This window comes from Pan troglodytes, chromosome 4, assembly GCF_028858775.2.
Source record: "Pan troglodytes isolate AG18354 chromosome 4, NHGRI_mPanTro3-v2.0_pri, whole genome shotgun sequence".
NCBI lineage: Eukaryota > Metazoa > Chordata > Mammalia > Primates > Hominidae > Pan > Pan troglodytes.
Genome location: NC_072402.2, coordinates 69,121,489 through 69,145,979, shown reverse-complemented (window position 1 = coordinate 69,145,979; position 24,491 = coordinate 69,121,489). Strand labels below are relative to the sequence as shown.

The following is a 24,491-nucleotide window of genomic DNA, read 5'->3' as shown; positions in this document are numbered from 1 at the left end:
CAGGGTTTTAAAAAATAGTATATTCCTTAAGCAATTTTGAAATGCTGGATTGACTTTTTAATACGTACTATTTTTTAATGTCTATTAGGATGGTAAAGTGATTTTCCCAGCTCCCACACCGAAAAATATTCCTCAAGGTGCCCCAGTAAAACAGAAGACAGTGGCTGAGCTGGAAGCTGAAAAAGCAGCTACCATTACACCCTTCAGGAAGACAATGTCAACGGCTTCTGCATATACAGCAGGTGAGGATACCATTTACCAGGGTTTAGTCTTGATTGTTTGATTTTGCAAGTTATATATATATATATCTATAGATATATGTGTAGCTATATATACGTATATATAGATATATATACACATATATATCTACACATATATCTATCTATCTATCTATCTATATATATATTTTTTTGAGACGGAGTCTCGCTCTGTCGCCCAGGCTGGAGTGCAGTGGCGCGATCTTGGCTTACTGCAAGCTCCCCCTCCCGGGTTGATGCCATTCTCCTGCCTCAGCCTCCCAAGTAGCTGGGACTATAGGCACCCACCACCATGCCTGGGTAATTTTTGTATTTTTAGTAGAGACGGGGTTTCACTGTGTTAATGAGGATGGTCTCGATCTCCTGACCTCGTGATCTGCCCGCCTCAGCCTCCCAAAGTGCTGAGATTACAGGCGTGAGCCACTGCACCCGGCCTGCAAGTAATATATTAATTGTCAAAATTAGTAAATGAAATGCTGTTGTCTTTTTTGGATTCCATTAGTAATCAGGCCTGACAGACTTGGTTTTTCAGCAACATGTTACTTGTCCCACCTCTACGGAATTGGAGATTACATTTATTGACTCAGTAAATAGAGGCACTGTGCTAAATACTGGAATGAAAGCATGTGAAATAATATGCAGACAATAAACATTTTTCCTGTTATAGAAAGCATTTTAAATACAGTCATTTATATATATACTAAAAATATACATATATGTATTTTTGAGACAGAATCTTTTTCTGTTGCTCAGGTAGGAGTGCAGTGGTGTGATTATGGCTCACCATAGCCTCAACTTCCTGGGGTTGAGGAAGGAAGCTTCTCACTTCAGCCTCCTGAGTAGCTGGGACTACAGGCGCATACCACCACGCCCAGCTAATTTTTGTATTTTTTTTTTTTTGTAGAGACGGGGCTTCACCGTGTTGCCCAGGCTGGTCTTGAACTCCTGAGCTCAAGTGATCCTCCTGCCTTGGCCTCCCACAGTGCTGAGATTACTTTTATCTACATCAAATGTATTGAGAAGTGATGTATGCCATATTGTGCTGGTGTTAAATGCGTATAAATATAATTACTTTTTTTCTGTTTTTTTTTTTTGTGAAATATCAGTTGTGATTATCTGCACACATGCGTAGGACAAGGGAAGCAAAGTTTGCCTTAAAGAATAAATACTACGATATAGGCTATAGCCCCTGAACATTTGACTAACATTTTAAGTTACTCAACTTGTAAACAAATTCAACATTTTCATTTAGATCTCTTTCTTTGTAATTTAACATAAATTCTTTTTTTAAAATTCATCTTTACAAAAACACTAAATAATTTATTGTAAAGTGATGATTAATATTCATTCTGGCTATGCATTGTTGGAGGCTGAAATACGGATATTTGATTTTAAATTGGTTTCTGTCTCAAAGAATGAATTAAAAATGTTTAGATCTATTCAGAGCCAAAACAAAAACAAAACAAAAGCAAACTATAAAGAATTAAGGACCAGCACCAGGCGCATAGAATTCTTGTAGAGTCATCATTCTCCAAATTCCCATGTGAGTCCAGATGTTTTAAAGCTAAACATGTAACTCTCCTTGAATAAAGAGTAAGTCTCAGCAAAATGACTGAAAAAGCCTCTAGTGGTGAACACTGTGAGTAGATAAAGCAGTGTCCCTACTTGCACTTATTTGTTAAAAAAACAAAAGAAATGAGGTTATTGTGTTGTACATGGAACATATTATAAGTAGGATTGTAAATTTCCATTTCTCTTTCAGATTCATAAGGAAATGTAGCAAGGCACATATAATGATTTATTTTTCTCAGTTTCTCTTATATTTCTTGAATCAGGGCATATTGCTTCTTAATATATATGACAGTGGCATATTCCAGTGAATGAAAGGATGAACTTATATGTGTTTTTCTTTATCTTGAACTCCCTCTTTCATATTAAAAATAAGTATTTTTCTTTTATATGTATCAGGAATGTATTTGAACAGCATTCTTCAAAGAATGTGATTTGCTTTCTCTTCTTTCATCAGCCTTTCTCTTCCTCTGTTATACAGATATAGAAATATAGTCTGTCATACGTTACTAAATATATTATAGAAAATACATTAGTTTATTAAATAGTTGATAAGAAAACCTTCAGGTGTATGATGTAATTTTTATCATAGATGCCTAACACAAAAGACTGTGGATTGTGATAAGGTAGTGCTTCTTAACTAATGTGGTCATGATAATAGCTAGCATTTAGTGACTCCTAGGCATTGTGCTAAATACTTCACATGCCTTAGCTCATTTATTTTTTACAAGAATTCAGCAAAGTGGGTATATTATTATTTTCTCTTCCAGATGAAGACAGAGAGGGTTGATAATTTTACCTATGAAGACACTGAAGCACAGAGAGGTTAAGTAACTTGCCTGAGATGACACAGCTAGGGAGCAGCAGAACCAGGATTCAAACCAGACTGACTTAAGAAAACATATTCTTATTCACAACCCTATGCAACTTCTCTAATTTTTAACTGGAAGACAAAATAGTGTTGTATCTAACTCTCTCACCAGATGGTTAATGGGCTATGCACTGGAACCTTGGATACATGATATGTGGGTAGGAAAATAAATTAAAACTACAGTCATATTGAATGATTTAATGTAAAATTAATGTCAATCCCTAGATATTCCAGTGGTGCCGCTTCCAAAGTAATAGTTTACATCAAGGAAAAAGGTACCTTATTCAGGAAAGTTAACTTCTAGTTCCCTGGTCACCCACTGTCATTTTCTTTTTACTGACCACTAGGTAACACTTTCTTCTGTTGCAGAACAACTGTCCACATGTTTGCTATCAAGGAAGGTGATAATTAAAGATGTATGTTCAGAGCTGTTTGTATTCTGCACATTCTTAATTTAATTTGTATTTTTTTTCCTTTTGTTTGTAAAATCCTGTTTGCTGACTTGGTGTTGAGGCTGGAGCTGACTGCCCTGGCCAACAGTCCAGTCCAGATTCAGGAGCAATTGCAAAACTTGTGTCCCGGGTGGGTGGAAGCCATATGTTTTGGGGAGGTGCTGGAGTGAATGAAATTCTTCCTACTCTTTTAAAACCCCTATTCCTCAGCCAAATCTGAGAGTGACATAAAATTGGCTTCATAAAAGTCTTGTCTTATAAAGGTTGTGTCTTGCCCAAGTAGAAAATGCTTTGGTAGATCCTCTGTAGGCCTGTAATCGGGAATAAGAATGCTTGTATAAACACATGTGGCATTGTCAATAAAAGTTAAAACAGGGAAGAGGACAAACTACACAGAGGAAAATGTGCAAATTGTTATTAGTGTGACTCATAAATATTACTAGATCTTTATAGCTTATTTTGGGGGGGGTGGTCAGAAAGTTAGGTTTTGTCCACAGTATTCCTCCATCCCCCCACTTCTCAACTGTCAAATGTCTAAAAAATCTGCTCATTACTGGCAAGGAATTTAAAAGCATTGGCTATTCCACATATTTATGTATGTGCTTTTAATCTTACTGAGATAACTGGATGTCAGCTCAAACACACTCTTTACTCTCTTTCTCTAGGTCTCACAGGGATACTGGGTTTGGGCATTGCGGCTCCCAATCTAGCCTTTTCTCAGATGGTGACCACTTTTGGCTTGGCTGGCATTGTGGGGTATCATACTGTCTGGGGAGTGACCCCTGCTCTCCACTCACCACTGATGTCTGTGACAAATGCAATCTCAGGTTTGTTCCTCTCTTGTTTTTCCTCATCTCAGGTTTTCATAGGGTTACTCAGCTCTAGGAGGACTATCAATGCCGTTTATAAAGTGTGTTTTCAAGTTGTTTTGCTTGGCATCTGAGTCATCTGCTTTGGTAATCTAAGGGCTCCCAGACTCTGAGAGGGTATGGGATATGGGCCTGCAGAGTAAGAGGCCGTGGGAGTGTGTCAGCTCTTTGGGCTGCTCCCATTTCAAGCAGTGCAGAGCCACTGTTATTTCTTCCAAGTTTGATCCTTTTTTTTTTTTTTTTTAAAGAAAAGGATTCCACTGATAAAATTTGAAAACCAGTGTTCCACAGAATCATAGCTGCAACATCCTATAGGGCTCTCCTTGGATTCAACTCAGCATTCAGCCTAGCAAGGCTACAATAGGCCCCATGTGGCATCAGGTTCACCATGAAGCTATGGGACAGGAAAACACAGCTTTCCAGTGAGGTGGCATCAGGCATTTCTCTTTGGTGCCCGTCTTTTCAGCAGTTCATGCAGCAGTCCACGTGGTTGCCCAGGATCTATTCTCTTTGTCCCCTAGCAATGGGTCAGATATGAGAGAATGAGTCCTACATTGGACAAGCATAGGAGCTGTCCTGGCTTGAAAGCCTCAGGGCCAATAGTCATCTTTTATAACATTGCCATAGGCACAGCTTCGAGGATCTCTGCAGGGAACATGTCTAGCTCCAAGAGGTGCTGTAGTCAGGAAAACCCAAAGCTAGGCATCCCCAGCAGGCATTTACAGTTCATGAATAGTTTCTTCCAGTTTACATGCAAATTATCTACCAGGGTCACTTTTTAACCATAAGCAATGTTGTCTATAACACTGGTGGATTTATATCTGTATTAGAGGAACATCGCTAGAAAGTTAAAAGAAAGTCCAATTCCAATGCAGAAGGAGAAAAAGTTTTGTTAACCCTTTTCCCACAGTAGTAATTTCCGTGAGAATGATGTGAAGATGTGTTGTCAACAGTCTGCATAAGCAAAATTGTTTATTTCATTTTAATGAGGGTGTAAGAAAGCTGCCTTGTTTTTTAATATTGAGAACTTTACCCTCTATGAATCTATGTATGTGAGGTACTTCAGCTATGATATTTGATTTGGTGGTGTCACTATCACTATTAACCATGTTAATGCTTTCTTTCTAGGGCTGACTGCAGTTGGTGGGTTGGCACTGATGGGAGGACATTTGTATCCTTCCACAACTTCTCAGGGCCTTGCTGCTCTTGCTGCATTCATATCCTCTGTCAACATTGCAGGTATGATGTCAGTGAAAGGTCTCAGTACTATTTTCAATGGAGACATACAAAGCAAATATAAATCCATATAAAATAGACATAATTGTGCCTTCAAAAAATGTTTCACTCAGACCGTAAATGCTCTTTGTGCAGGAAAATTAGTTATTTTGCCCATCTGTAATTTTTAGAAACTCTTGATAAAAGAACAACCCCCAGATCCCCAAAACAAACAAACAAAATGATGTCTTGCTACAAGTTAACTGCAAAGTTATTGAATGCATAGTTTTGAAGTTGGGTTAGAGCTATCACTGTAACATCTATAAATTAGTATAATTTTAGATAAAATTTTAGTCTTTTGCCTTATCCCAGCCAGGGTTTGTTCCTGGAAACTGAAAGCCTAGCACATCACTCATGTGTGAGACTCATTTGATGCTCTTTTGTAGCTAACAATTCTTTAATGTGTCCAAGAAACCTGGTGCCTGTTGATATGGTATTTTTTTCTTTTATAATTTATTATAGGGTTTTACAAATGTAACAACCTACTAGGAAAAGATACCAGTCTTTGATCTTTCACATTCTCAAGCTTTTTGAATGGCTTTTTTTTCCTTTTAGTCATGCAGAAATAGTTTTGCATTCTGATAGCAAGTTTTCTTCCTGAATATATTTAGTGTTTTTTCCCCCACCTCTCTAATGGAACTGGCTTGAGTAATAGAATGACTTTAAATTTTGGCTGGGCACGGTGGCTCACACCTGTGATCCCAGCACTTTGGGAGGTCAAGGCGGGCAGATCACCTGAGGTCAGGAGTTCAAGACCAGCCTGGCCAACATGATGAAACCCCCCTCCCTACTAAAAATACAAAAATTAGCCCAGCATAGTGGCGGGAGCCTATAATCCCAGCCACTCGGGGGGGCTGAGGCAGGAGAATAGCTTGAACCTGGGAGGCAGAGATTGCAGTGAGCCAAGATCGTGTCACTGCACCCTAGCCTGGGCAACAGAGTGAGACTCCATCTCAAAAAAAAAAATTTGAGGTTGCAAAATGTTACTTTAAATTATATTTGTTCCTAGGTGATAAAGATGTGCTTAAAACAGAAAAATTGTAGCACTTTAAAAAATCATGTTGCTCAGTGAGCTCAAAGAGGTACTATGTTTTTTATTTCCTTTGGTTTGCTAAGGTGGCTTTCTGGTGACTCAGAGAATGCTGGACATGTTCAAGCGTCCCACTGACCCCCCAGAATACAACTACCTGTACCTGCTCCCTGCCGGCACCTTTGTTGGTGGATATTTAGCTGCCCTCTACAGTGGTTATAACATTGAACAGGTAAGATGCTCTTTGTAAGTTTTTATATTTACCACAATATTTTCTTCTCTATTAGATTTAACATTGTTAGTTATCCTAATTCAAATTATCGAGCAAATACAACTCTGTCAAGCAAATACAACAATAACCCTAGAAACATCTTGGTCAAATCGAGCATTCTCTTCCCCTAAGGATCAGGACCTTGGATTCTAGAGACAGATTTTTCTGGTAACTGAGTTTAAATATGGGTTTATGTCTTTGTTTTGATACATTTTTCCACATGTAAGAGGAGTTAAGGTTATCAGTATCTTCATTATGTATCTAGCTAGATTGCGGTGGATTTATAATGAAAGAATACAAAATTTGAAAAATTATTATTAAGTACTATTAGTTCTTTTCCTATTCTTCCTCTACAAATCCAGCACATCATCTCTTGCTACTAAGAGATGTTATATATTCATAAAAAAATCCATAAAGAAAAGGATAGTTTAAACTTAATGTTGTATAGAAAAACAGAAATAATCCAGCTGGACTTTGAAAGTTCCAACTTGTAATATAACAGACCTTCAGCTTTGTTCTGAACTCTGTATTTTCTATTTCTTTTCAATGGCTGTCTTTTAGTTTCTTCTGTGTTTCCAACCTGCAGTATTTATTGAATGAACAATTTTTTTTTTTGAGAAGAGTTGGAGCAGTGAGTCAGAAAGACCTTAGTCTGAATTCCAGATTTCCAATTTATTGATCATTTGCCTTGGAGAAAATATGCAACTTCTTTAAGCTTTGATTCTGTCTTTTGCAAAATGAGGATAATGATTTTTCCCTCTTGTGGATCTCATGACACTGTGACAACACAAATAAAACATGTGGCAAAGCCCCTGGCACGTACCTTAGGGGTTGGCTCTTTTACAGCATTTGGTCAGGTTTAGTATTTTTAGATCCAGTAATGACTCCATTTAAATTTAGGTACTTTTATGTGTATTTGTGCATGATAGCAAATCCAGAAAAAATCAATTTATATAAATGGTGTAAGTGCAAATACAATATAAGTATTTAATATGTTAATATTCCTAATGGGCAGGAAAATATATTGAAATCTCTAAGCTAATAGACCAAAGGTTTTAATAATCTCTCTCTCACTTTTCCTTTGAAAAGATCATGTACCTAGGCTCGGGTTTGTGCTGTGTCGGTGCCTTGGCTGGCCTCTCCACCCAGGGAACAGCACGTCTTGGCAATGCATTGGGCATGATTGGGGTTGCTGGAGGACTGGCAGCCACCCTCGGAGTCCTAAAACCGGGCCCAGAATTACTAGCTCAGATGTCTGGAGCGATGGCTTTGGGTGGTACCATTGGTAAGCACTTGTGGGCTTCTGCCTTCATGTGAACTCCAGTTTCTCAATATATATTTCTAAGGTCCATATTGATGAAATAATTAAATTTTGTTCATGGAAGTTGCTTCAGTTAATATTATTTTGGTGAAAATTCATTCCAGTTGGTGTAATTCTCATTCAAATACATTTTAGAACACTGAATAAATGCATCAACTGAGTCAAAATATCCTATACTCAATTCTTATCTTCCTTTACTGACTGTGTCCCGTTAGCTGATAATGGAATGGGGGATTGGAATCCTTATGTATGTACTATACATAAGCTAACTTTTGTTCTGCTGGGTATAAATAACAGCCAAAGATTCTGCTTCATAGATCTGTTAAAAATGAAAAAAAAAAAAAAAAACATGTGCCAGCAGAAAAACCACTGTTTTAATTTTATTCAGTTGTTTGCTGGATTGTTAAATTTTCAGGAATTTTTAGGCTGGGCATGGTGGCTCAGACTGTAATCCCAGCACTTTGGGAGGCTGATGTGGGTGGATCACTTGAGGCCAGGAGTTTGAAACTGGCCTGGCCAACATGGTGAAACCCCGTCGCTATTAAATATACAAAAATTAGTTGGGCATGATGGCGTACAACTGTAATCCCAGCTTCTTGGGTGGCTGAAGCATGATAATCGCTTGAACCTGGGATGTGGAGGTTGCAGTGAGCTGTGATCATGCTGCTGCACTCCAGCCTGGGTGACAAAGCGAGACTCTGTCTCAAAAAAAAAAAAAAAAAATTTTTTTTCCAGGAATTTTTAAAGTTGATTGTTAAACACAGCCATTATTAAATACTAAATTACATAAACTTAAATGAATCAGAAACAAAGGTAATAATATTAAAAACTCATAACTTTCTAATTAATTTACTAGGTTTTATTGTCTATGCTCTTGAGGTTACTTATGTCTATTGTATGTGTATAGAAGAAATACTATGTATCAGTGGGCTGTGGTACATCTCTTTCCAATTCTACATTCAATGACATCACATTGGTAGATTGAAATTTGACTTGGTAGCAGTATTGCAGTGTGGAAATAAGCAAACGCTACAAATCTGGGCTTGATTTATTGTTTTGTTTATTGTCCAGACGTGAGAAAGTGATGGAGAAAATGTTAATGATGCAGCTTAAACTTGAGATGTTTTGACTGTAGCTGTGACATTGTGAATAGCACAAATAATTGAGCAAATAATCTTCCAGTATTTGAAAACTATTATCAGATTCAGTAATAAAGTCATTCATATGGTTGATAAATGAGTGAAGTTCTCGCATACATTCTGTTGTTTTACTTTCGTCTTACTTATTAAAGCAAATAAAAATATCAAACAATGTTCCTGTTGGAAGTATGCTTGTTCATCAGTTGCAAACACTAGGTTGGCTACAGATGTAAGAGTTTAGCAAAGATCCATAAAAACATTCTTTGAAAGTCAATTTGTCTACATGGAATTTTCAGTAAAGAGCACTATTTCTTATTATTAGAAAATTGTGTGCTAGCCACCTTTATATCAGTTAAAGCTCATGTATTTGTATGTGCATGTATTTTTTTCCCCTGGAACTGGTTATTAAATGTTTCCCAGTGGAACACTGGCTTTAGGCCTCCTTTTATACTTCCTCAGGAAAGCTTTGACTCTTTTCTTGATAATCTCTGGGGAAAGGGACTTGAAGGAAAATGTTTGCTCTGTAGGTTCATGGCAGGAAAACCTTTAGACATGATCTTAGCAAATATTCTGAGCCCCACTCCTTCTGTATCACCTACCTATAGCCATGCAGTTCCTTCAGAGGCTCCTAATTTGGGTATTTACTGCCCAGATTTTTGCATTTCTTTACCTTGGGACTTTGCTCCCACCTACCCACCTGAAAACCAAGGTCTTCTTCATGTTCCAGGTGTTTCTTATGTGCTCAGGAGAAAGCACTGGCTATAGAGAAGAGGGCCTGGGTTGCAATGGAGAGAATATAAGGGAATTTGATTAGAGATTTAGGTAGTCTGAAGAAGTGTTGGCTAGGGGAAGGTTGGGAGTTTGTGACGGGAAGAGGCACGCATTGATGCTGGGTGTTCATTGGAGTTGGGTCGTGCTTAGGTGTGTGGAGAAAAACTGCTATTTTGAAAGGGTATACAAGTTGAGCATCTTTAATCCGAAAATCCAAAATGCTCCAAAATCCAAAACTTTTTGAGTGCTGACATGACATCACAAGTGGTGAATTCCACACATAAATACTTAACACAAACTTTGTTTCAAGCACAAAATAATTTAAAATGTTGTTTAAAATTACTTTCAGGCTATATATATATGAAACATAAATGAATTTTGTGTTTAGACCTGGGTCCCATTCCCAACATATCTTATTATGTATATGAAAATATTCCAAAATTAAAAAAATTTAAAATCTGAAACACTTCTGGTCCCAAGCATATCAGATAAGGGATACTCAACCTGTATACAACTAGTGCCCTTACCTTCTGTACAGCCCCTGTAGAGAATATTTAGCCCGTACTAGGAACTAGATAATATTTATTTGTGACTATGGTGGAAATCCTTAAGGGTGATCTTTGTTGTGGTTACTTCTCAAAAGTTTGTCAAGTTTTAATTTATTTTTGACCTTTCATAACAGGATTGACAATTGCCAAACGCATCCAGATTTCTGATTTACCTCAATTAGTTGCTGCTTTTCACAGTTTAGTGGGTTTGGCAGCTGTACTTACTTGCATAGCTGAGTACATTATAGAATATCCACATTTTGCTACGGATGCAGCAGCAAATCTCACCAAGATTGTGGCCTACCTCGGCACTTACATTGGTGGCGTCACCTTTAGTGGGTCTCTCATTGCCTATGGAAAATTGCAGGGTAAGTGATTCAGCATAACATAGAGGTAAATATCTATTGTTTAGGGCATTTAGGGATCCATTTTAATTTCAGAGAATACATTAACAGGGCTGGGCGTGATGGCTCATGCCTGCAATCCAGCACTTTGGGAGGCTGAGGTGGGAGGCTCTCGAGCCCAGGAGTTCAAGACCAGCCTGGGCAACATAGTGAGACCCTATCTCTACTTTTTATAAAAAATAAAATATTACTACTAATAAAAAAGATTTAAAAAAATGCCTTAACAGTAAAACTGTTAGGTGAAGAGTATTCGTATAGCACTCAGAAATTTTAAGAGTTTTTTTCCCCTCATCCTTCCCCTTTATTGATACTTAGTAAGTCTCATGAAGCTTTGAAGCTGTTTCATTTGCAGACAGCTAATGGAGGAAATTAGTGAACAGAAATTTGCATGGAGGGACTAGTTGACTTTTGATAATATATGTGAACTAAACAGCATCCTCATAATCCTTGGTTAGAGATGACTGTGTAGAATTCACAGAAATGAACTTTATATATTTTCCAAAATAGAAGCTTATTAAATAAGTTTGTGTGAGTAGTAAACAGTACTTATTTTGAAAACAAATACGCACTTTAGGACTGTAGCATGACAACTTTTGCTGCTGGTAAAGTCAATCATAAAAATGGAAGTGGAGAAAAAACCCTACAGAGGCTGCTGTCAGTGTTTTTACAAAAAAGTCTCTAGAGAAACTAGTTTGTGATTTAAAAACATGGTCTTGCCTCTCAGTAATACAGTCATGAAAATTAAGTGGGGAACTTCCATGAAACTTGAAAATCATAAAAGAACTTCAAGTCTCAAACATTGTTATCTCATGCTTTGCCTTTAGGAACAAATAACAAACAAATTTTCTTCTTCCTTGGGCTCAGCTGATAGAATCCGAAATATTAGTGTGCTAGGATTCCACATTGAAGTTCTATTTATTTATTTTTACTTTTTTATGCTTTATTTTTGTCAGAAGTCTGGCATGCATGAAGTTTTAAATAAATAAAGCCACACTTAACAACTTCCGTGTTGGTCATACATGAGAAAATAACTTTTTAAGATTTCATGACAAAGAGGAAAGAAATTGTTTTGTGATCAAAATAGGGAAAAGAATAGTGAAGTCGAACCATAGTTTTTCTGCCTCTATTCATGTTTATTATGTGTAATAATTCTAATTTGCTTTTTTGTTTCATATCTGGTGATATAAAGTAATATTTTAAATACCATGTTATTCTAATGTTAAATTTTGGTAGTTTAGGATTAAAAGACACACTTGGGTGTGTGTGAGGGAGTTTCTTACAACACATTCTGAATTGTAACTACTATGTGCTTGGCTCTAGGTCTCCTGAAATCTGCCCCTCTCCTACTGCCTGGAAGGCACTTACTCAATGCAGGCTTACTGGCTGCTAGTGTGGGCGGGATAATCCCATTCATGGTGGACCCAAGCTTTGCCACTGGCATCACCTGTCTGGGTTCAGTGTCTGCTCTCTCTGCTGTCATGGTAAGAAGTCAGAGATTGAAAAGTACATATTTGGTGAAGAACTGGGAATATTTTGTTAGATTAAAGTGTAATCATATTTTTATCTCTTCAAGAACCTTGATGGAATAAAAATGTTTTAAAATTACGTCACATGTGCATCTTTTTGGAATCTGGAAAACATAGAAGAGTGTAGGAAGAACATTATTCTTTCTTGCAACTTAATTGTTCATTTTAAAGTTGTCACATGAGACACCTTTATTGCTCTGGAGTCTTTTCACCGGATCAATGTGTTGGTGAACAGGAGCTTAAAAAGGCCAAGGGTTTCAATGTATTAGGTGCCTACTATATGACAAGCCCTACAAAATAGTGCTTTGGGGTTTATACAATACAAGTAAGATAGTCTCTGCCCACCAATTGCTCTTACATCATTGGAAGATATGACACGAAATCAAATAAGTATAAAATGAAATGCAGTTAAAAAACCCTGTATGCTCAGTGAGAGTATTCAGTGAAGGCTTTTATGATAGGTTTGGCTTTCTTCTTTCTCTGCAATTTTTATATTTAGTGTATTGAAACACACAGTAGTTTTTAGTTGTCTATGTGACAGTCTGGCATCTTATATCAATGTATGATGCTCTTTCATGCAGCGCTATTTACTGTTATTCACTGTTACTCATGTTCTTTCAGTGTGTAATCTGTAGACAAGGTTTATATTTAAGTTAAAAAATTATCTACAGTAACTAACACAAAGTTAGACACATAGCAATTGCTTATGAAATACTTACTGGCTCCTTGATTGAGAAACACCTAATTTATAGTGTAAAAATGATACTTATTTTTGTGTGATCATGGCAGTTAGGTCATGATTTTAACACAGAAACTTTAGAACACTGAAAAGTAAATTAAAATCTCATCTTTATATTCACACTCATGGTCTAATTTTATTCTGGCTTATTGCACTGGTTTTTGTTTTAAACAAAAGAAAAATAATTTTGATATTTTTAATCTAATAAAGCAGAATAGGTTGATGAAGTCTCAAAATAAAAGATATACAAATGTGACTGGGCGAGGTGGCTCATGACTGTAATCCCAGCACTTTGGGAGGCCGAGGTGGGTGGATCACCTGAGGTCAGGAGTTTGTGACTAGCCTGGCCAACATGGTGAAACCCCGTCTCTACTAAAAATACAAAAATAAGCCGGGTGTGGTGGTCTGCGCCTGTATTCCCAGCTGCTCGGGAGACTGAGGCAGGAGAATCGCTTGAACCTGGGAGGCGGAGGTTGCAGTGAGCCGAGATCATGCTATTGCACTCCAGCCTGGGTGACAAAGCAAGACTCTGTCTCAAAAAAAAAGAAAGAAAAAAAGATATACAAATCTAAAACTTTAAGAATTGTTGTTTTTGGGAAGCAGTGAATATGATATTTAAAGGATTTATTGGTTCTATGAGAATGTCTGACTAAGACAAAGTATTTTTTGAATTTATTTTATTGCTTTTGGCTTAAATGAGTAATACATGAATATGCTCTCATTGTAACAAACAAAAAAAGGTAAAAACATGTGAAATAAGAAGCAAAAAGCTTTTTCCTTTCCTGTGTTTAGTAATTTCGAGTTGTATCACGGACATTGTTAATGATACATTATAGACATTTTGGATGTTATGTTATATTCCTTCAAAGGGTTTGATTGTTATTATTTATTTATGTGTTTTTGTAGCCAGCTAACTTGGCTAAACTCAAATTCCAAATTTTGACTCCCTTATGGTGGGTGGTGGGGGGCAGCTGAAATCTATTGTTATTTTATCCTTAACAGGATTGCTTGGAGTCTGTCTCACATATGTGTAATTCAAGAGTCATCCAGAGATTTGAGTAGAATTTATAAACAGAAACTGGGACTCCTTCTCTCTAGCCTGCTTCTTTGTGGGATTCCCCTTATTACTTTCCAGCTGCCTTAGTCATCTCAAATGCTATCTTCAGGATCTTCAAGTCAGTAAGACTGTGGGCTTATATTTTATAATTTCCTTAACTGGTACCAACAGGGGATTGCCCTCAGTCTAAAGCCATAAAAACTGGGAAATTCACTTAGTGTCGTTATATTTTTCCAAATGTAGACACTTCTCCAGTTTCTGCCTGCTTTTCATCACTGAAAAGTGTTTTTTTAAAATGTAGGGATTTTTTTTAGGGGGGTGGGTGGCTCAGTGTTTATAGTTGTTATACCTGTGGAAGTGTTGGTCAGATGGGAGACACTTATTACCGGAAGTGGAACTTATATGTAAATATATTAATGGGAAAACTAGAATAATTAAGGAGCATAATGTTAAATGTCAGAGGTTTTATTTTTATGTTATTAATTTTGAGTTCTGATTTGATTGTTGTTCTAGGGTGTGACTTTGACAGCTGCTATTGGGGGTGCTGACATGCCTGTCGTTATCACTGTGCTGAACAGCTACTCAGGCTGGGCCCTGTGTGCAGAGGGCTTCCTGCTCAACAACAATCTGCTGACCATCGTGGGTGCACTCATAGGCTCGTCTGGTGCTATCCTGTCATACATCATGTGTGTGGTAAGAAACAACACATACATGAAACAAAAGGAAATGGCTTCCTGAAAACATGGATGTGCATGTCATTTCTTTTATTACCCATAAAAATGAATATTGTAGGCTGGGCATGGTAGCTCACGCCTGTAATCCCAGCACTTTAGGAGGCCAAGGCAGGTGGATCACGAGGTCAGGAGTTCAAGACCAGCCTGCCCAAGATAGTAAAACCCTGTCTCTACTAAAAATACAAAAATTAGCCAGGCGTGGTGGTGGGTGCCTGTAATCCCAGCTACTTGGTAGGCCGAGGCAGAGAATTGCTTGAACCCAGGAGGCAGAGGTTGCAGTGACTGAGATCATGACACTGTACTCCAGCCTGGGTGACATAGCGAGACTCCATCTCAAAAGAAAAAAAAAAGAGTATGGTAGCTTTGAATTCTCTTCAGCAGACATAGCAGAGTATTTCATTTGCATAAATTTCCAAGACTGCCTTTAAGGTACCCAACTGTAAATAATTAGGAAAATTAAATAGAAAGATGAAAATCTTCTAGTGCCTCTCTCCATCTGGAGATAAACAGGTAAGATTTTGGTTTATTTCCTTATGTATGGCATATCTGTGTATTTACTTGTCTGATCGTGTTGTATATTGTCCTACATTTAAAAAAACTTATATACTATATTGTTGACTTTTTGTCATTAAAAATTCTTTTAAAATATTATTTTAAGAGACTTTATCGTGATCCATCATATGGATATACAAAATTTATTTAATTTGCCCTTAATGCTATACATATGAAGTTGTTTGATTTTGATTTCTCTTTGTACATATCTTTGACATTTCAGATTTTTGTCTTAAGATAGATTCCTAGAATTTATAGGCTCATTATACTTATAGCCATGTTTCTGGAAAGGTTGTTCTAATTTACACTCCTGTTGGTCATCTGTGAGAGTTTCTACCTTAGAAGTTTTGTGGTCAGCATGATGGTTTTTTAAAAAAAGAACAGAAAAAAGTAACAACACTAATACTTCCTAGCTTTTCTGTTTGTTTCAAGTTCTCTTCTTGATGGCAAGAAGATGTTCTGCAAATATTATAATTAAAGGTTTGAGTAGAACTTTTTTTTCAAATTATGGATGTTATTTTCTAAATAATAATGAAACTAAATGAGAGCAGAACGTGATTTTACACTGATAAATAATTTAGACAAGAAAGGGATCTGTATTAGTCCATTCTCACACTGCTGTAAAGAACTACCTCAGACTGGGTAATTTATGAAGTAAAGAGGTTTAATTGACTCACAGCTCCACAGGCTTAACAGGAAGCATGACTGTGAGGCCACAGGAAGCTTACAATCATGGCAGAAGGTGAATGGGAAGCAAGCACATCTTAGCATAGCGGAGAAGGGGAGTGAGTGAAGGGGGATGTGCCACACACTTTTAAAGCACCAGATCTCGTGAGAACTCACTAGCATAAGAACAGCAAGGCGGAAGTCAGCCCCCATAATCCATCACCTTCCACCAGGTCCCCCCGTGGCATGTGGGGATTACAATTCGACATGAGATTTGGGTAGGGACTCAGAGCCAAACCATATCAGATACTTACTCTACCTTCATTCTTTTATTATAATATTTTTAAAAACTCGCTTATTTTACAACTCAGGATTTTTCTTATGATTTAACTGAAAATCTCATTGTAATTTGGAAGGCTGAAGTATCTTTTCGTAGTAAAAAATATTTTTGTTTCTTAGGCTATATTGCAAAACAAAGGATTTGATAGCCCAAATTCAAAACAAGCTAAGGGGTTTTAAAATTAAATCGCCTAAATTACCTGGGGAATTTGGAAAGGTGAAGGTTTATGTATCCTATTTGAAAAGTGTCAGGCTTTGTGACAGAAAGAAGAAACATTTGTGAAGAAGAAATGTTTATGAAATTGTACTAGAAATACAGTTTTCTGTAAAAGTAAACTTTTAACCCTTAGTTTGATTTTGCTTCAGTTGATGAATTTGAATGACCAGCAGGGGGCAGCAGATTTTCATTATTACTTAAACTTGCGGTTTGTCAGAAAGTGGCTTTTATTTATTTTATTTATTTATTTATTTATTTATTTTTATTATACTTTAAGTTTTAGGGTACATGTGCACATTGTGCAGGTTAGTTACATATGTATACATGTGCCATGTTGGTGCGCTGCACCCACTAACTCGTCATCTAGCATTAGGTATATCTCCCAATGCTATCCCTCCCCCCTCCCCCCACCCCACCACAGTCTCCAGAGTGTGATATTCCCCTTCCTGTGTCCATGTGACCATGTGATCTCATTGTTCAATTCCCACCTATGAGTGAGAATATGTGGTGTTTGGTTTTTTGTTCTTGCGATAGTTTACTGAGAATGATGATTTCCAATTTCATCCATGTCCCTACGAAGGACATGAACTCATCATTTTTTATGGCGGCATAGTATTCCATGGTGTATATGTGCCACATTTTCTTAATCCAGTCTATCATTGTTGGACATTTGTGTTGGTTCCAAGTCTTTGCTATTGTGAATAATGCCGCAATAAACGTACGTGTGCATGTGTCTTTATAGCAGCATGATTTATAGTCATATGGGTATATACCCAGTAATGGGATGGCTGGGTCAAATGGTATTTCTAGTTCTAGATCCCTGAGGAATCAGAAAGTGGCTTTTAAAGTTAAATGGGAGGATTTGAAGGATTTGAATGTTAACAAAGCCTATGGCATGCTGATATGGGGAGAGGAGGGAAGAAGACTTGTTTCTAGTTCTTGAAATGTCAGCATGGGTAATTTCTCATTTTATCCTTTTTAAAAAATGGTTTTCTTTAGGTTTTCAAATTTATAAAGAGTATTCCCCACATTTCTGTCTGTGTCTCTCTTATTACTCTCTTTTTCCTTCTTCACTTAGTGTCTTTTATTATTATTAATTATAGCAACCATAGTAAGTCTTACAGTAACTCTTCTGTAACACTAGAATAAGGTAGTAAGAGGTACTTGTTGAAAGTACTCTCTTCTACGTGTTCTGCAATTATATCATCTTTCTCTTATTTTTCTTACTCTTTTATTTTTTTGATATGTTTTCTCTAGGTCTTCTATTTCTTTTCTTTCCATTTCACTGCCACAGGCATGCCACTTACCATCAGCATTCCATAGATATTTTGTACTCCTGTATATAGAACTACCAAATTATTCCGATAGCTGCCTGAGACCATAAATATCATATTGGGTCAGATTAATAATTTGGATTCAAGAACAGTTTAAGTTTTAATTAAAAAAAAAATTCTGGCCAGGCGCCGTGGCTCATACCTGTAATTCTAGCACTTTGGGAGGCTAAGGCAGGTGGATCAATTGAGTCCAGGAGTTCAAGACCAACCTGGGCAACATGATAAAACCCTGTCTCTACAAAAAATATAAAAGTTAGCTGGGCATGGTGGCACATACCTATAGTCCCAGCTACTTGGGGGGCTGAGGCAGGAGGATGACCTGAACCTGGGGAGGTTGAGGCTGCAATGAGCTGTGACTGTACCACTGGACTGCAGCCTAGGTGACAGAGTGAGACCCTGTCTCAAAAAAAAAAAAAAAAAAATCCCATTAGTTAAAGATGTTTAATGTAGGAAATTTGGAAGAATCAGAAAAGGATAAATAAAAAAATAAAATCACCTAAACTTCCATTACCACTTAACTATTAACATTCTAGTCTTTTTTATATGAATATGTTTAAATACATTCTATTTAATATATTATGTAATTGTCTAACCTTAATTTTAATTAAGGTTTAATTAATGTTTAATTTTCTAATAATTTTTAGCTCCTAGTATTGTAGCAAACAGATATTACCATAATCTATTTATTCAAATTCATATTAGTTGCTTTTAACTTCTTTTTTTCTTGGTTGCAGTTTTCCTTCTTCTACATCCTTGATTATTTCCTTAGGTCCAGTTTTTATAAGTGCAATTACATGGTCAAAGGGAGTAAGAACTTTTTGTTGGCTTTTGATATTGCTAAATTGATCTTCACAAAGGATTCACCAGTCAAAGCTCTTACTTGTGATGTGCAATGTGTTTGTCTTACTGTATGATCTCTACTCCTAGGCATTGTTACAAAACAAGTCAGAAACCAACAAATACAAGCCTGTCATATTTTTCAATTTTGAAGATGGAAATTATCTTTTCTTCTACAATTTTCTGATTTCTGACTTTTTACATTAACCTTCATTGATAAACCTTCTTTATGCTTTTTTATTATAGGAAATTATAGGAGATTTATTCAGTTTCTTCATGGCTGTGCTTAGCGGCTCTAGGTAGATCAGTATAATCATAAAAATGAAATAGCTACTCAAAATTGGCCATTAGTGCAACGTAGCAGGCATTATGCTGGGTGCTTTACAAAATATAGCTCATTTAATCCCCACACAAATTCTGGAGGTAGGAAATATTATTCTCATTTTACTGAGAAAGTATTGTAAGGCACCATTTATTATTCACCTTTGTGTTTGTGGAGTCTGGCCAAGTACCTGGCACATTCACACAAATTGGTTTGTTAAATGAACATTAGAGAAATATTTTATTTGTTAACTTATTTCATGTTTTAGAATCTTCTCCAGATAGACTATGATAGCAGATATAGCAGAGTTAATATGGTACCAGTATGTTGACCTTCACTCTTATTTATTGAAGGAAACACACAAGTCCAAACTAGAACAGGGTGATTTTATTATGTGTGAGGGAATGGAATGCACCCCAAGTGGCTAACCAGCAATCCCTAAAATTGAATTTTTGTTCTGTTGGGTGTCCTCTGAGCTCAGTGCTATGGTTACACAATACCCAAGATTATAAAAACTGAAAAATGTTGACAGTGTCCAAACAACCAATTCAAATGAATGATATCCAAATATCATATAGACATTAACCTCTTTATGATTTTACAGTTTCTTTGTTTGTGATAGTATCCAGATTGCCTCAGAAATAGAGGTCTTACAAAAATTGAACAGCATTTTCAGATCGAATTTTCTGATTTTTGCACTTTGCTGCTTGGTTCCAAATAAAAATAGAACAGAATGAAGTGGATCAAAAGCCAAATCAAAAATATTTTTTCCTTTGTGATTAATTAATTAGTATCTACAAAGCATTGAAATGAGAGATGCTAGTAAATGGTATATATGTTATTATTGCTTTGGCTTTGTCAGTTTTATGACCTTTCCTTGGCTTTCAGATTTATTTCTTACAGTGTATTCAGAATTATGTGAATTAGGATTCTCTTTAATGTAGAATGCAATTTTAATTATTGGCTTAATAGCTTAAAACGAACAGTCTTAAACAGTCTTACAAATTCTTTGTCTTGGAAGCTGGGAACTGTTCAATCTCTGGAACAGTGGTCATAGGATAGTCTCATTAATCATTTAAGCCGGCAAAATAAAAAAAAAGAAAAAAAGAGAAAGAACCAAAACAAAACCATAAATGCTAAACATTTGTTGAGAATGTGATGTTGCAATGGTAAATTTAGAGATAAAAATAATTTCGTTTTTAAGAGACCACATGGAATTGTTATAGCTTAATGATGATGTAATTGTGGATACATGTTTAACAAGTTGACTATGATGGTTAAACTACTGTGTGGTTCCTTTTTTTTTTCCCTAAGATGCCATCAGAAGTGGGTACCCATTAATTAAATGTCCTCAGAGATTCTTTCCTTCTTCTTCATTCAGTTTTATAGGAGGAAATAATGGTTCCTTTTAAGCCGAGTTAGAATCAAATGGTTTATTTATCCCTCTCCTCTGTCCCTCTACATCTGTACAGCGGTACATCTACTGCTGTGATCTTCTGCAGGACTGTATAATAAGGGTGATGAAACCTCTTTGTTCACTGGATTTTTTTTTTCTGGTATTTTATTTATTATTATTATTATTATTATTTTTTAGTATTTATTGATCATTCTTGGGTGTTTCTCGGAGAGGGGGATTTGGCAGGGTCATAGGACAATAGTGGAGGGAAGGTCAGCAGATAAACATGTGAACAAAGGTCTCTGGTTTTCCTAGGCAGAGGGCCCTGCCGCCTTCCGCAGTGTTTGTGTCCCTGGGTACTTGAGATTAGGGAGTGGTGATGACTCTTAACGAGTATGCTGCCTTCAAGCATCTGTTTAACAAAGCACATCTTGCACCGCCCTTAATCCATTTAACCCTTAGTGGACACAGCACATGTTTCAGAAAGCACCGGGTTGGGGGCAAGGTCATAGATTTACAGCATCCCAAGGCAGAAGAATTTTTCTTAGTACAGAACAAAATGGAGTCTCCTATGTCTACTTCTTCCTATATAGACACAGTAACAATCTAATCTCTCTTTCTTTTCCCCACATTTCCCCCTTTTCTATTCGACAAAACCGCCATCGTCATCATGGCCCGTTCTCAATGAGCTGTTGGGTGCACCTCCCAGACGGGGTGGTGGCCGGGCAGAGGGGCTCACTTCCCAGACGGGGCAGCCAGGCAGAGGCGCACCCCACCTCCCGGACGGGGCGGCTGGCCGGGCAGGGGCTGCCCCCCACCTCCCGGACGGGGCGGCTGCCGGGCGGAGACGCTCCTCACTTCCCGGACGGGGTGGCTGCCAGGCAGAGGGGCTCCTCACTTCCCAGATGGGGCGGCCTGTCAGAGACGCTCCTCACCTCCCAGACGGGGTGGCGGCGGAGCAAAGACACTCCTCAGTTCCCAGACGGGGTCGCGCCCCGGCAGAGGCGCTCTTCACATCTCAGACGGGGCGGTGGGGTAGAGGCGCTCCCCACATCCCAGACGATGGGCGGCCGGGCAGAGACGTTCCTCACTTCCTAGACCGGATGATGGCCGGGAAGAGGCGCTCCTCACTTCCCAGACTGGGCGGCCGGGCAGAGGGGCTCCTCACATCCCACACGATGGGCGGCCAGGCAGAGACACTCCTCACTTCCTAGACGGGGTGGTGGCAGGGCAGAGGCTGCAATCTCGGCACTTTGGGAGGCCAAGGCAGGCGGCTGGGAGGGGGAGGTTGTAGCGAGCTGAGAGCACGCCACTGCACTCCAGCCTGGGCAACATTGAGCACTGAGTGAGCGAGACTCCGTCTGCAATCCCGGCACCTCGGGAGGCCGAGGCTGGCAGATCACTTGCGGTCAGGAGCTGGAGACCAGCCTGGCCAGCATGGCGAAACCCCGTCTCCACCAAAAAATACGAAAACCAGTCAGGCGTGGTGGCGCGTGCCTGCAATCCCAGGCACTCAGCAGCCTGAGGCAGGAGAATCAGGCAGGGAGGTTGCAGTGAGCCGAGATGGCGACAGTACAGTCCAGCCTTAGCTCGGCATCAGAGGGAGACCGTGCAGAGAGGGAGGGGGAGGGGGAGGGAGAGAGAGAGAAAGGGAGATCTATTTTTTTTTTTTCCTGCCTCAGGTTTATTTGTACAAATAGCACAGGAGGACCCCAGCCCCATGCAGATGGTAGCCCAGGGACGGGGGTGGGGGGTCGCACCAGTCCTTCTGTCCTCACGTTGGCAGAGATATCTACTCTGAAGGCTTTGTAGGGGCCTGGGTACCTTTGGGAGCCTGAGCTGGAACTGAAGCTGGAGCTGCAGCCTGGGCCTTGGTTTGATCCTTGGCCTTGGCCTTTGGCCGGCACAGCCTGGGCCCCTTGGCAATACAGGCACGAACACGCTTCCCAAGCTTGGGGTGGGCAATGTAGGCAAGTGGATCGAGCTTGCGGCTGACACCCTTTGGGATCTTGGGTTTAACCTCCTTGGGCTTTACGAGGGCCTTGATAGCCTGGGCACGTGCACTCATGGCCTTGGCATTGTTGGCCTGCATCCTTTAGGCCCTTCTTGTTGTGCTTCTTGGCAAAGTGCATGTTCCTCAGGAACTTGGGGTCCACCCCCTTAAGAGATTCGTATCTTTGTGATCGGGGTTTCTTGATACCATTTCTGTGCCATTTTCGGGACTGGTTGTGTGTGGTGTGGTTCTTGGACTTGGCCATGTCTGCACCTTAAGCTGCCGGTCCTGAAGTGCCTAGAATCCTATTTTTTATTATTATACTTTAAGTTCTAGGGTACATGTGCACAACGTGCAGGTTTGTTACATATGTATACATGTGCCATGTTGGTGTGCTGCACCCATTAACTATTTACATTAGGTATATCTCCTAATGCTATCCCTCCCCACTCCCCCCACCCCATGACAGGCCCTGATGTGTGATGTTTCCCTTCCTGTGTCCATGTGTTCTCATTGTTCAATTCCCACCTATGAGTGAGAACACGCAGTGTTTGGTTTTTTGTCCTTGTGATAGTTTGCTGAGAATGATGGTTTCCAGCTTCATCCATGTCCCTACAAAGGACATGAACTCATCCTTTTTTATGGCTGCATAGTATTCCATGGTGTATATGTGCCACATTTTCTTAATCCAGTCTATCATTGTTGGACATTTGTGTTGGTTCCAAGTCTTTGCTATTGTGAATAGTGCCGCAATAAACATACGTGTGCATGTGTCTTTATAGCAGCATGATTTATAATCCTGTGGGTATATACCCCAGTAATGGGATGGCTGGGTCAAATGGTATTTCTAGTTCTAGATCCTTGAGGAATCGCCACACTGTCTTCCTCAATGGTTGAACTAGTTTACAGTCCCACCAACAGTGCAAAAGTGTTCCTATTTCTCCACATCCTCGCCAGCACCTGTTGTTTCCTGACTTTTTACTGATCACCATTCTAACTGGTGTGAGATGGTATCTCATTGTGGTTTTGATTTACATTTCTCTGATGGCCAGTGATGATGAACATTTTTTCATGTGTCTTTTGGCTGCATAAATGTCTTCTTTTGAGAAGTGTCTGTTCATATCCTTTGCCCACTTGTTGATGGGATTGTTTGTTTTTTTTCTTGTAAATTTGTTTGAGTTGAGTTCTTTGTAGATTCTGGATATTAGCCCTTTGTCAGATGAGTAGATTGCAAAAATTTTCTCCCATTCTGTAGGTTGCCTATTCACTCTGATGGTGGTTTTTTTTTGCTGTGCAGTAGCTCTTTAGTTTAATTAGATCCCATTTGTCAATTTTGGCTTTTGTTGCCATTGCTTTTGGAATTTTATACATGAAGTCCTTGCCATGCCTATGTCCTGAATGGTATTGCCTAGGTTTTCTTCTGGGGTTTTTATGGTTTTAGGTCTAACATTTAAGTCTTTAATCCATCTTGAGTTAATTTTTGTATAAGGTGTAAGGAAGGGATCCAATTTCAGCTTTCTACATATGGCTAGCCAGTTTTCCCAGCACCATTTGTTAAATAGGGAATCCTTTCCCCATTTCTTGTTTTTGTCAGATTTGTCAAAGATCAGATGGTTGTAGATGTGTGGTATTATTTCTGAGGGCTCTGTTCTGTTCCATTGGTCTATATCTCTGTTTTGGTACCAGTACCATGCTGTTTTGGTTACTGTAGCCTTGTAGTTTGAAGTCAGGTAGCATGATGCCTCCAGCTTTGTTCTTTTGGCTTAGGATTGACCTGGCAATGTGAGCTCTTTTTTGGTTCCATATGAACTTTAAAGTAGTTTTTTCCAATTTTGTGAAGAAAGTCATTGGTAGCTTGATGGGGATGGCATTGAATCTATAAATTACCTTGGGTAGTATGGTCATTTTCACAATACTGATTCTTCCTATCCATGAGCATGGAATGTTCTTCCATTTGTTTGTGTCCTCTTTTATTTCGTTGAGCAGTGGTTTGTAGTTCTCC

General features: G+C 38.6%; 1 protein-coding gene and 1 pseudogene across 5 annotated transcripts in view; one reads left to right on the top strand and one right to left on the bottom strand.

Moving 5' to 3' along the window:
* NNT (nicotinamide nucleotide transhydrogenase) overlaps nt 1-24,491 on the top strand; it is a 103,128-nt gene that overhangs the window by 42,090 nt on the left and 36,547 nt on the right. For all 5 annotated transcript variants that reach the window (XM_009449197.5, XM_009449198.5, XM_009449195.5 and 2 more), the window contains exons 10-17: nt 89-242; nt 3,815-3,976; nt 5,147-5,257; nt 6,410-6,555; nt 7,684-7,879; nt 10,508-10,741; nt 12,098-12,258; nt 14,613-14,792. In XM_009449197.5, the coding sequence (XP_009447472.1) occupies nt 89-242; nt 3,815-3,976; nt 5,147-5,257; nt 6,410-6,555; nt 7,684-7,879; nt 10,508-10,741; nt 12,098-12,258; nt 14,613-14,792 (1,344 nt within the window). The remainder of the gene's footprint in view (nt 1-88; nt 243-3,814; nt 3,977-5,146; nt 5,258-6,409; nt 6,556-7,683; nt 7,880-10,507; nt 10,742-12,097; nt 12,259-14,612; nt 14,793-24,491) is intronic.
* LOC461020 (large ribosomal subunit protein eL29-like) lies at nt 22,157-22,786 on the bottom strand (annotated as a pseudogene).